The 12909-nt window shown below is 36.5% G+C and overlaps 2 protein-coding genes across 6 annotated transcripts; one reads left to right on the top strand and one right to left on the bottom strand.

Moving 5' to 3' along the window:
* Positions 1–31: 31 nt before the first annotated feature.
* On the bottom strand, positions 32–7367 carry LOC124307895 (protein limb expression 1 homolog). 5 transcript variants are annotated; one of them, XM_046770080.1, is made up of 4 exons: positions 7234–7367; positions 2313–2499; positions 1825–2171; positions 32–1460 (listed from the first exon to the last, which is right to left on the bottom strand). In XM_046770080.1, exons 2-4 carry the CDS (start codon positions 2455–2457, stop codon positions 1038–1040), a joined length of 915 nt encoding a protein of 304 aa, XP_046626036.1. In that variant the 5' UTR covers positions 2458–2499; positions 7234–7367; the 3' UTR covers positions 32–1037. The 5 variants fall into 5 exon arrangements, with proteins under 5 accessions (XP_046626036.1, XP_046626044.1, XP_046626018.1 ...); XM_046770088.1 differs by lacking the exon at positions 7234–7367 and adding an exon at positions 3960–4461; XM_046770062.1 differs by lacking the exon at positions 7234–7367 and adding an exon at positions 3595–3953.
* LOC124307887 (G1/S-specific cyclin-E) lies at positions 5225–10553 on the top strand. Its single transcript, XM_046770049.1, has 3 exons — positions 5225–6048; positions 7121–7769; positions 8894–10553. Exons 1-3 carry the CDS (start codon positions 6035–6037, stop codon positions 9635–9637), a joined length of 1407 nt encoding a protein of 468 aa, XP_046626005.1. The 5' UTR covers positions 5225–6034; the 3' UTR covers positions 9638–10553.
* The last annotated feature ends 2356 nt before the right edge of the window (positions 10554–12909 follow it).

Below are 12909 nucleotides of genomic sequence, written 5' to 3'. Positions count from 1 at the left end.
TATTGTAGCCAAGCAGAGTACGGCAACGATGTGCTTCGATTTTTTCATTTATTTATTTTCATTGATTCACCCATTGCATGTAGGTTTTTCGAAATACCCTGATTGAAAATATTTCCTATTTTCTCATTTGATTATCATTATTCCTACGAAAAATATGAACATACTCTGAACACAGACGCTAAGCGCCTTGTGATCACATAAAATTTATTGCCTAACGTTAAACGATTTTGCGTAAAAGTATAAAATATTATCACGTAATGTTTAGTAGTGAAACAATGCTCAACATATATAAAAATTAATGGCAAATATATATACATAAATAAACTTCATATAATATTAAATTTTAGATTAAATGATTGCATCACTGGCAGCGTGGTGTCTGATTTTTTTCGATAATTGGAAGCATTTTTTGGAAGCACTGCCAAATATCAGCGTATTTTGATTCAATATAGCTTCTTAACAATTATTCACGAATATGTGATTATACTTGATAATATAATTATTATTGCATGGTCTTAGACAGAACAGACAATATGTAATTGACTATTTGCCTGTCAGGATTGAATGATCAAAAAATGAAACAAATTATTCTAATCGAATTTCTACATCAAACACAAACCACACATTTTGCCATACTATTAGATACAATTTTTGATGTAAAATAATGTAATTTACCGATTTCAAAAAAAGGTATCTGAAAAAGCAGCACTCTCAGCAAGCCTTAAATATATTAAATGGAAGGCAAGCGAAATCACAACGAGCAATAACATCAAAGAAATTGAGCTACTGGTAGTAACTCTATGCCTATCATACGAATGTATGAAATAACAAAAGCAAAACAAAGGCAAGTGTTTTGCCGATCGTCAATGAATCAAATATTCAATTTAATCTTATTGGTTGTTGACCTACAGGATTAAGGAACCATAGATACGATGGTCAACTAGTATAAAATGTTTCCTAATCGATGAATAAATGAAGCAGATTGACACGCGGCGTTTGATCCAGTAGCTTGTTTCTTTGCTACGATAGTCAAAAATTTACTGAGGACAGACCTGAGCATGCGCTAGCATAAGAATGTCCTTTTTCTCTTTAGGGAATCTTAACTCTCGTCCAGCTAACCGAGCCGTGTCTAATTCTTGTTCAGCCACAGTTAACTCCATAGCAACAATCCCTCCTCCGCTCTCATGCTCTCTGGCAACCCAATCGAGAGCCATCTGGCTTCGCATGTCATCGTCAAGCGCTCGGTGGCTGTAGTGTGCGACTACCTCTTGCCTGCTGCACTGTCTTTCGCGCATAGCTTTTAATGATCCATTCCAGTGCAAAAGCTGAAAGACAGTCATCAGTTCTTGGAATTCTAACATTGTTCGGCCACGGTTACATTCCAGCATGAATCTAAATGCTCCGATCCCTGTGTTGGGGTCTTCCTTTTCATCTCCACTTCCCTGGAAATATTTATACATCTATTTTTATTTAAAATATCCTCAACTCTTTGCAATCCTGTTGCGTGTTCAAAAATAAGGTGATACAATTTATCATTTGGCACACCTTGACTGTTTTCCCCACAATCCTGTAAATACATCATTCACGCACTGGAAAGTGGGGTCAACTTGATCTTTTTTTTCTCTGTCATTTAAGTAGGAAACATAAAGGTACTGATCCAGTGGAACTAGATACCCGAAATTGGACTACCACTGACTTTTGAAGATAACACCAAGTAAATACATCCACATGTACTTCATGAATAATCCAAAAGTTTGCAGGTGATTAAACGAACGCAAACGTTTTAAAATAGTATTTTTAGTGACAATTTGATTAAAAAAATACCTGCGTCTGACTGCCAACTCCATTTGGGGTGGATGACGGTTTTCCAAAACTAGCTCTAGCTTCTGCCACAGCTTTTTCTATAAAATCGTCTGTAATACGTCTGGAAGGATGTTCATTGAAAACTGAATTCATTAGTGCAATTTTGGCTGCAGAACGACGTGCTTCAGCCTTAGTGGGACAATTTTGGAAACTGCCAAAACAGGAGCCACCTGGTAGAGTGACGTAACAAACATAAGGTGGATTGGCTCCAGGAATAGATTCATAAATCACTAGCGCTCCATTCCGTAACTCTGTTCCTCTGCTCTGTTTCATTTGCCAAAATTCTTGCAAAGCCTCCACAACGTTCACTGTTATCAAAAATAAAACCAGAATTACACAATGCTTTCTGTTAAAGAAAGTACTGCATAATAGTATGGAAAATGGAAAAAATTTTAGACATGTAAGATAACTAGAATAGTCGATGATGATTTGTAAATAAAGATTATTACCTCGTCCGTAACCCTGCGTGTGCTTAGCAAAGCTATTCACCACAGCGTCAACTGCTTCTCGTAAAACTTGCTTAGCTCTAGCGTCAACTAAACCACTACTGACCCCCATATTTTCTGGAACACGAGATTTTGTTTTGGCTGGCATCACACGTTGTATTACCCTCTCAACAGATCCTAATCATTTACCCTGTAATAAATATTTATAATCATAAGATTACTCGATAAAACAAAATGAAAGTAATAAGAAGTTGGAAATGATATGCGAATTTTATTTCAGGTATCTTATCGATTTCAATGACTGTTATAGCTCACAAGGTAAGTGATTAGTATTTCAGGTGTAGTGCTGGACAGGCTTGAAAATGAAATACTTATGAGTAAGAATTTATGTGGAAGTCAAAGTACTCATTTGAGGTTTATAAATTTTTCGAAGCTATATGTTGGAAAAAAAAACAAATTGGGGAGATTTCACTAATTTTTTTCCTTTATTATTAATTTCGATATTATCCTAAGATTTCATTTTTCACTTTGATCGACAAAAATAATTTCAAATTAGTTGCTTTATTACTGAAAATAAGAATAATCCAACTTGAGGTTAAATCTGGTATGTAGTATGCAGCCAGAATTAGCAGTCAAACGTTCTATTATTCATCAAAACCTTGAACCCTCAATACTGTTATAGAATTGTAAGGATAAAACTGATCTGCATTTTTCAGTTTCCAAAAAGTTTAACACTTTTGGCTGCTAACTCTGACTGCTAGCTTTAGCTTCATTACTAGATTGATAAGAATCAAATAGAAATGTATCTTCATGTATCAGTTCAAAATATCATATCTCAACTCGCAGTGCATTTCGTGATTCATCAGATTCCGCACATATTGTACGTGCTTATGATACTGTCTAGACACAGGCTCGTTAAGTACACTTTTCAATGCCGCTTATCGGAGGATTAGGGTGAGGGTTAAATGCCGTGCAAATGGCAGAATTAATAGTATCCAGGAAGCACGCGGTGCCCTAATGTATCGTAAGCAATAAAATTCTTTGAAAATCGAACAACGGAGGTGAAAGAGGGAGGGGGGGGGGGTCAATAAACTACGAACCGCACGTAGAGGTATAGTGGAAGAATAAACGAAGTATCCTCATTAGTGCAGTTATCTTTGACTAATAGCGGTTTAGAAGGGAGGTCCAAAGGGTAATTTTTCTATAAGCACTTTGGTTTCACAAATCCCGATTGAGCCGATGCAAAGTACGATTATTATAACGGACAATTCGATACGATACTAACACTTCCACTTTACCGGGTGTAGACGCTGTCGCGAAAGTAACTCCTCGAACTATGGGCTCTTGAGCAGACTTCGAATCTCGTGAGTGGGAATTCGCGAAAATTAGTTCTCCGTTGGGAACGAGCGATGTGGGATCAAATTGCGGGACATATATAACGCGTATAATGGCCCCCGGACCCCACTAGCCACTGATGATTTCCAGAAAGCCAGTGGTTCTCTTTCTCCTCAACAATGAGCAGCAAATCTCCTTTGATCCTTATACCCACCGTTCTTCTTCCAGTTTACATGCAATAACAGGAGGCCATTTATAGCAGGACCATACTACCAAGACGGTGGGTGACATGAACGAGTGGGTAAGCAACTATACCCATTGACTTTCACATTGCAGATGGACAATCGTTTGTTCGCTCCTGTCTCCCCCCCCTCCAGCCGGTCTATCTCCGTACACGTTTAATCCTGCAGCTCGTCATATTGTCATATTTGTTCGAGCTTCGTGATGCGACGCAGCGCCACTATTTTCCCAGTGGATAACAGCACAACTATCGGCCAAGTTTACACGTGGTCTTGGGGTCACGAAGAAATGAATGTACCGCTGATTTTTGTTACGACTTTATTGAAATTCAAAATTAAAACACTTTTAGGTCAGCCTCGTTGTTCAATAACTTCTTTCTACATCGCTTAATTTTTGCTCTCGGTTATTTTTTTTCATCTATTTCGACTGCAGTTACTAAGATACTAGAGCAGATTCACAGGCCATCTGTTTACGGAGATATGCCGGCAGACGTAGGCCTTCAAAATTCACGCTCGGTCCAAATTTCAAGCCAATGTCACGGGCACTCTAATGTCAAGGGCCTTCCGTGAGAGGATGAATAATGGTCGCAGGATACCCCCAAATTCGTGCTCCGTCTGAAGACCAACAGTTCTACTAATTATATTCCGTAGACAGCGAATACTGTAGCAACCAATACATGTATATTTATAGCATGATAAAAAATTTAAGTAAATAAATTTGTAGCGTGATATGTTGGAATTTGTTCGAGAACTCTAAAAATTTGCCGTCAATTGATGACAATTCAATTTAGTTGAATATATTCTATCGTACTATAAATGACTGCAAACCGACAATCGAAGAATGCAAAATAAATCGCTTACGCAGCTGTTAATGCTGTTATGATGTAACAAGTATCGTGTCCCTAATTGGCGATAATTGCATTCCGGAAAGAAATACATAGCGGTAAAACAAACCTCATTTGATGGATGAAGTTGATGGTAATCTATGGGGAGAAAAATTTCGCGCGCAATTGTACGTGCATAGATTGCATACGAGTATTATCGTTTAACGAATGTAGTTGAATGATTAACTCTGTTGATAAACGACGGGATTGTAAATAGTAATTAATGATAGTGAGTGTGGTCAGTAACGCCGGTAAAGACCCCACCTAAAGAATTGGGGTACGTGGCAAGATATCCTTTGACATCTCGTTGGCGGGCCGAAGGTATTGCAGGCTGAGTTTACGCGCGATATTTCCCGCGCCTGCATCTATGTGTTCGCTTATGCGTAGTGAGAAGTCGGCTGTGTGTGCGCGGAGAAATCAGCTGAGCGCCAGCTGTCTGCCAGAGTTCGACCAATCCGGGTTGTTCCGAACGATGCACTCCCGGCAAGCGCGTCACACAACCGGTCATTCTCCCGCAAACGCGCGATGGTGTAATACTTGCATTTCGGTGAAAACTGCAATCGTGTTAATTTTCAATCGTAAGATAAAGGTTCACGGGTTAGCGGTGGTGCGTTAGAGTGAACTGTGTATGTACTCAGTGACAAAATAGTCGAGAATATTGTGTACGTTGTGAGTGATGAATGTGACCACCATCGGTTCGATTAGGTTGGATTATAATCGCGATTTAACACGAACGCGCCGTTTTTATAAGATAGGATATTGACGTTACTGATTTTGATGTCTTATTCTAAGTGAGGTGAAAATTTTTAGCTTTTTTTTGAGGTTATGTTGTGTGTACAGAGGGCGTGACAGTACCGAGCCGCCGACTAGGGGTTGGCCACCTTTTCGCGCGCTACTCTCCCGCGCTTTGAGAAGAAAACCTCCTCGATATTTCATTAGAAATAAATATTCCAGCCAGTACATAGCGGCCCTAACCAATTATGCAAACTTTTAATAATATTGCGAACCATTCCAAGCCCTGGTAAATAATATTTCGACATCAATTTGCCAGAGTCAACGTAGAGACTGTGCATTATGGCGAGTGTGTAAAGTGAACTCTGCATGCACGGACCTCCTGTAATTTTCTATTTTACTCTGGATATTCCATAGTGATTTTTAATTATCCGGTCTCCGAATATTCCCCAAGATCCGCTCGATCCGTTAAAAAAATCAATACGCACCTGGATCTTCGTCGTCAGATAAAATACGCCACCAAACGACGAACAAGATGCCACAAACGAGGTAGGTCGACGAACGCCACATTTACACCTCGAAAAATATTTTATATCACCAATTAATTTAACTCAGATCCCATTTGGATCGTAGTTTAATAATCCATAGAAATTTGCATAAAATTTTTATCAATTTTATATATAAATATTTTATTCCGGTAAGAGGCTCGACTTTCCGAAAGTAAGGTTCTATTTATTTGATTCTCTTATTATTATAACGATTAAACCTTATTAAATTCATCTCTGAGTCTGAACAATGTATTTCCGAAGAAGTTTCTACTCTTCCAACAACGTGGAGGTCACGAAAAATCTTCCTATTGGAGGTGTTCCAGTTACTTGCAAATGGCTGCCATTAAGTGGCTCAGGTTTTTAGGGTGAAAAACTCACTTAACTCACTGCAATAAAACTGAAAATCAATTTGATCGATTACCAAAGTCATTCTCCAAGAAATATCTTCTTTTCATAAATTTCTGACAATTTTTCGATACCTTCAGAGTCGTGGAACCGAACCTTTGACGTCTCTCGTCACTGACACATTTTTTTACAATAACTGTTCAACTTTAATTAGAATTTAAGCAAATATGAGGCGTATTTGTACCAGTGTGTGTTGATGCACAGATCAAACACTAAAAATTTGATTCTGATAAGTAAACATAGTCCAAAATTCAATCGAGAAAGCTCCGCCTTGTTGGATCAGCATTCGCCAATTTGTTGGGTTTTAGAACGTCACCCTTTGCAATTGTATATAAATTTATAATCAGCATCACAGAGTATTCGATATAATGATTGAAACACCAGGTTTTTTATGAAATATTATTAATTTTTCTATTAGTGACATTGCTTGAATATCGTCAAGTCAACTTGATTAAATTTTCAACACCTGATTACCAAAGCCTCGAATATTGGACAACAACATTAAGATTATCTCTACTTGTGCTTTTTCAAGGAAAGTGTAGAAAGAATTACACAGTTTAAAATGTGATTGAACAGGGAATGGATCTCGTAATATCTTAATGTAGAAATGTTGAACAAATTTTTGGCCAATAACAAACGATCTAAAACGAAATATTTCTCACGTTCAGCTTGCAGGAAAAGCAGCCATCACAGATTTATCTGCCAACAAGCAAGCCACAAACTCTGAAACGTAAACGTCGAAACACAGAGATCTCTGAGGATGCAGAAAATATTTACCCACCTAAGAAGGTCCCCTCGATATCTTCTGCTCATACACCATCCAATGAAACTTGCCACTCGACTTCAACTGCAGATGGTCTTCGTACTCCACAGCAGCAGCAGCAGCAGCAACAGCAACAACAGCAACAAACCTCACCTTTAACAGAGCAGCAGGACCCAATTAGCTGGTCCGAACTCAGGAATGCAACTTGTTTCCTGACACCATCTGCGTCCAACGGTGGGCCCAACAGGCCCAGTCCACTTCCTTCCTTTCCTTGGGCGGACGGGTCACAAGTATGGTCGCTGATGTGCCTAGGGGATCAGAAGTCTTTGACTCAAAGGGATCCTCAGATGTTTCAGAGGCATCCCACTCTGCAACCTCGAATGAGAGCTATTCTGTTAGACTGGCTTATCGAGGTCTGCGAAGTTTATAAGTTACACAGGGAGACATATTACTTAGCAATGGATTTCGTTGATAGGTATCTGTCGTCTCATCAAAATGTCCCCAAAAACCAGCTTCAACTTATCGGCATTACTTGCTTGTTCATTGCTTCTAAGGTGAGTTTCTAGTATTGCGGTCACGTTCTAGATCTTTAAAGTCTCATTGCTCATTAATAATTTTTGGCCTGTAAGTTATGCCTTACTTTTATGAATTCACAATTAAGTTTTGGACTGCAGTATTTTGTTTCCAGTATTTTTGTAGTTGCTTGAATTATTTGTAATAAATATTACTGGGTTAACCTACAAATTGGTAACTCGTATGCTTTATTATTTTTCATGAAATTTATATGGGAACAATCGGCTTGGCAAATATTTCTCTAAATTCGATATTTAAATCTCCACCTTCAATAAATCATTTTAATTCAAAACATTTCGATAAGTAAACATTTACCATATGTAAAAAAGAATTCATCAATCAAGCACGTGTAAAAGCAATTTTGAAATAGGATTTAATTTTTTCCATCACATCCAGGCCTCAAATTTATTGTTTCTTGTCTGAAATTTAATCCTTCAACATATGGCTTTAGATAGAAATTTTTTTGAGCCACAGTAATTGGTTATCATCTTTCTAATCAAGACATATGCAAAACTATGCATTGCGTTCCATCTCGCATAATTTTATGACATAATATTGTACAGGTATGCTAGAATTAGCATTAGAAAAAAAAAATTCAATTTCTCTAAAACCATTATTATTGACTTCTGAAACAAAATTCTTAAACCACTTTTATGCTGAAATCATAAACGTTTTCACACTAAACATATAAAATAACCTATCCATACTTTACCAAATTGAATTAATTCAATTTTTACTATATTGTTTGTTGATTATTTATCAACACATTATTGAAGCAGACTTCTAAGGCTATTGGTACTTTCGAAAATGAAGTCTTTTTCAGATAAAATTTATTTTGCTGTTCGAACAAAAATCTGAACTATAGTTGATACAGTTAAAAATACCCAAGATAATTTGAATACAATTATTCCATCAAACAAAAATCAAACAACAATTTTCACGAAGTAAGCCACTTTTAAGATTACTGAGAGACACAGCAAAAATCATTAAATTTTTTATCTTGTTAAACATTTTAAAAAATTGAACCATACCGCATCAAATAATTTGCATTGAAAATTTCTTCTCGGCACAAGCGACTAACACAATTATTCATTCTCACGTACAGGTTGAGGAGATCTACCCTCCTAAGATAGCGGAATTTGCATACGTCACGGATGGCGCCTGTACAGAGTCAGAAATACTTGGAAAAGAACTGATAGTTCTGAAGGGACTCGGGTGGAATCTTTCTTCAATCACAGCGCCTGGTTGGCTCAACATTTACATGCAAGTGGAATGCGGTGATACATCCCGTCCGAATGCATTTGTTTACCCCCAATATGGTGGGCTTAAATATTCTCAGGCTGCCCAACTCCTTGACTTGGCAACGTTGGATGAAAGCTGCCTTAAATTTCCGTACAGTCATATAGCTGCCGCAGCTATTTATCACGTACAAGGAAGAGAGTGTGCCTTGAGAGTATCGGGCTTAACATGGGAACAATTATCACCGTGTGCAAGATGGTTAGACGCATTCGCCAACACCGTTGCCGAAGAAGTTCCACAACTTCTGTTGAGGTCCGCCATACCGCCCATAGAATCCCATTCCGGGTCTGGACTAAGAGCAGCAGTGCCTAATATAGTTATGGACGAATCCCATCGCATACAAACTCACGTAGTAGATTTAAATATGTTGGATCGAGCCCTGCAACGGTTGACAACCGAACTACCTCTTGCAGACTCTGTCAACCCGCAAGCAGAATTCGATTCCAACAGTAGCCTTAATAGAAGTGGCATTTTAACTCCACCCTTAAGTAGTCAAAAACATTCATCAACTCCGCCCCGGCTTCCACCGCCACTGCACCCTTATACTTAAGCCGTAATTGACTTTGTAATGATGGCTTGAGTAGAATAAACATAAAACATTGTTATAGTTAATCATCAATGGCAAACATCGTATTTAAACCATCGTGATATCTCTTCCAACACCGCTGCGTAACTTTCTGCCATAAGTAAAAGGGCTTGCACAGGGATTAACACAGCACTAATATCTTGAGTTGGGAAAATTTGGAGCAAGTTGAAAAAAATAAAGATTTATCTTCAAAGTTAAGAGTAGAAAACTAAACTAAAAAGTGAAAAGTAATGCTCTTTGTTCAAATATTTCAAGTGCTTGCCAGGTGGGCATAAACAGTCATTTACAGAACGAACAATTTTTAACAGTTAATATCAGTTGATAATAAACTACAGTTTTTCATACAACTTACTGTCGCTGTAGCTTCATTTAACGAAAATTAATGGAAAGATTAAAGAAGTGATCAAAATTTGTTGAAATTATGACCATTTCACTCTTTGCGTTAACAATGTTGAATTCAATGCATAATTATCAACAGATGGAAATATTATTTTAAAATCGAAGCCTTAGACAACAGCTTTTACATCCTCAAACTTGAAACATCAAGTGTCATTTGTTTCCTGTTATTTCTCTTTTTTTCAAATAGTTAAAGAGTACGTGTAGTTGAACAAGCCGTGCCGTGTTAATTTTCACCTTTTCAATTCAAAATTCGATCAGAGTATATGATCTTGGCCCAGATTTATGACTATAAGTTATTCAAACTATTTGGCGTAACTTTCGTGGCGGATCCTGTAGACAATTAATTATCCTAAGATTCATTTTAATCGCTTTTGCACGCGAGCTAATTTCTTAGCATTTGTTTTTCCACTTTTCAAGTTAATTCGAATTATATGCATCTAGTAACTCTTTATTCTAAGCATCATTTACTAAAGTAACTGTATCTTATAGCATGTGGTGTGCTTCTGAGCATTGGTTATAATGTGGAATTATACAAACTGATGAAAAAGAGAAAACATTATTCAGTCAATGTAGAAATGACTTTTGACTGAATAATTGCTCGAATGTGTAGAAACAAATTTACTTACGATTTAAAATTGATTAGAAATTCTTTTATCCATACCAATAAGTAATTTACAGATTTTTCATTCTATAGTAGTAAACTGGGGATTTCTTTGTTACCCTTTGGATAAGACTGACTAGACCAGTCGCTTTAATAATTCTCACTGGGATCGTTTAACTACTGGCTGTAATGAAACTTTGGGAATAGTGAATATAATCTATCCTAACATAATATATTTAACTTAACAGCGAATTTCATTGTTCTGTAACTGATTTTTGTACATAATACGAATTGTATATTGTGTCTATTATGTCAGAAATTGATCGCGTATATATTGTTGATGTTTAATGACTGATGACATATGTCCTTAGGCCTGAATTAAAGGAGAAAGAAGAAAAAATGAAAAATGGGAAAAAAGTGATAGATTAAGTAATTCATGTTTTAAGGTCCTATAACAATTCTACATGATAGACTCGATCAGTTTTTATAGGTGTGTATATATATATATACACATATATATATGGCTGTATTAATTTCTAAATAGCTACAAGGGCATAGAACATTCATACGTATTGCTTGGTTATCACTTGTGGCATTATTGCCATGGACTAGTACATTAGTTTTTTTTTTTTTTTTGCATTTTATGTCCTTGCTGTTAACGCCATCTAGAATGTCAACTCACGTAACATGTTAAAAAATAACTTAGGTTCAAATTCAATTACTCGTGATCATCTTTCAGTGAAGAATATGCATTGTCAATAGAGATTGTAAATTCTTGATTTGAATTTCTGAATCTGATACCTGGAACAAATTTCTGCATGTTTGACTAGAGCGAATTATTAAACATATGATCTTTTTCATTATAAACTTTGGGAATATCTTTTATTTTCTTTTTTTTTTCATACAATCTTTGATTAGACATGTATTTTGAAAATTTTTGTTGTTACTTATAGGAAAGAAAAGGAAAAAAAACCTTCATTTTTTGTTGTATCTTGTGGTGCGTGCTTTTTGTGTGCACTGTAAATTTAATGCTAGTTATATTTTTTTACATCGGCGTAACGAGTAAAAAAATAATACCAATAATAATAGTTCACGTTGCAGGCAATATGCGTGTGTGTATATATTTTTAAACAAGTTTACTACATTGCTTGAATAGTCTTTTTGGTCGAAATTCTATTATAAAAATTTAAGTAATATCGTTATCAATTGTACATAAGCATTTGCTTATTGTACCTGTAATGTACAACATAGAAGAAAAAAGTGCCTTGAACTTCTGACAGTTTTTATTTACGTCTAGAAAAATCTGACAAAGCATGTGAATAGTATTCCTTTGTACCTTATGTCATTATTACACCATAATCATAAATTCGTTACTACTCCACAGCACAAAATGAACATTATTACTGAGTGTTAAAAATACAAGAGGTGCCCCAATTTCTCCCCTCATATAATTCCCACCCTTCTTATGTCCGAGAGTCTCCAGTGACCAACCAGAAATAAACAGGTTGTCTTGTGTGAAAATTGTATCGCCAAGTATAAATTTTTGTATGAAAAGTATGTTAATGAATTAATAAAGACTTACTTTACTAAGATGAACCATGTACTGAAGTTGATTCGCCTTTTCAATCCCTTGGTAATGCTTGGTAGACAATGACAAAGTTTTGGTAATTATTTTTAAAAACTTGCAAATATGGTTTTTAAAATTTTTCAAGGAAAACATGGCGACATCAGCTGATCAAGCAGAAACTTATACGGCTTGCACGATACCGTTGGCTTGTACGACCACCGACATTTATTATAAATCCAAAATTTGGCAGAACATCTTTTCGATTACTGTGAGTAATTTTGATTTAATGTATGCCGCACATACTCGACGGTTTTTGAATTGATTAGAAATTTGTTTACGGTGTGTTTTACGCCACCAATGAAAATTTAGGATTTTAGACAGTACGGACAGTACGACGTATGATTGGTTCATCTACGCCATTTGACACTCACTACTTTGGGACCTGTCTTACCAACGGCTGCATTATGCGACACAAATGAATATAGAGAAGTATTCAAAACATCACTTGGTCCTGCATTTGCAAGAAAATGTTCTTAACATGCGTCTTGACTGCACTGAGTCTTATTTAACATGAAGCTCGGATAATTAAGAGTGGAAAAACGGACAAGTCTAATCTGTATTACCGACTGGGTACATTGGTCGAGCTAAGCGCCACCTATACGTCGGAAA

The sequence above is a fragment of the Neodiprion virginianus genome, chromosome 1, assembly GCF_021901495.1.
Source record: "Neodiprion virginianus isolate iyNeoVirg1 chromosome 1, iyNeoVirg1.1, whole genome shotgun sequence".
Lineage (NCBI taxonomy): Eukaryota > Metazoa > Arthropoda > Insecta > Hymenoptera > Diprionidae > Neodiprion > Neodiprion virginianus.
This window is presented reverse-complemented; position numbering and strand designations above follow the sequence as displayed.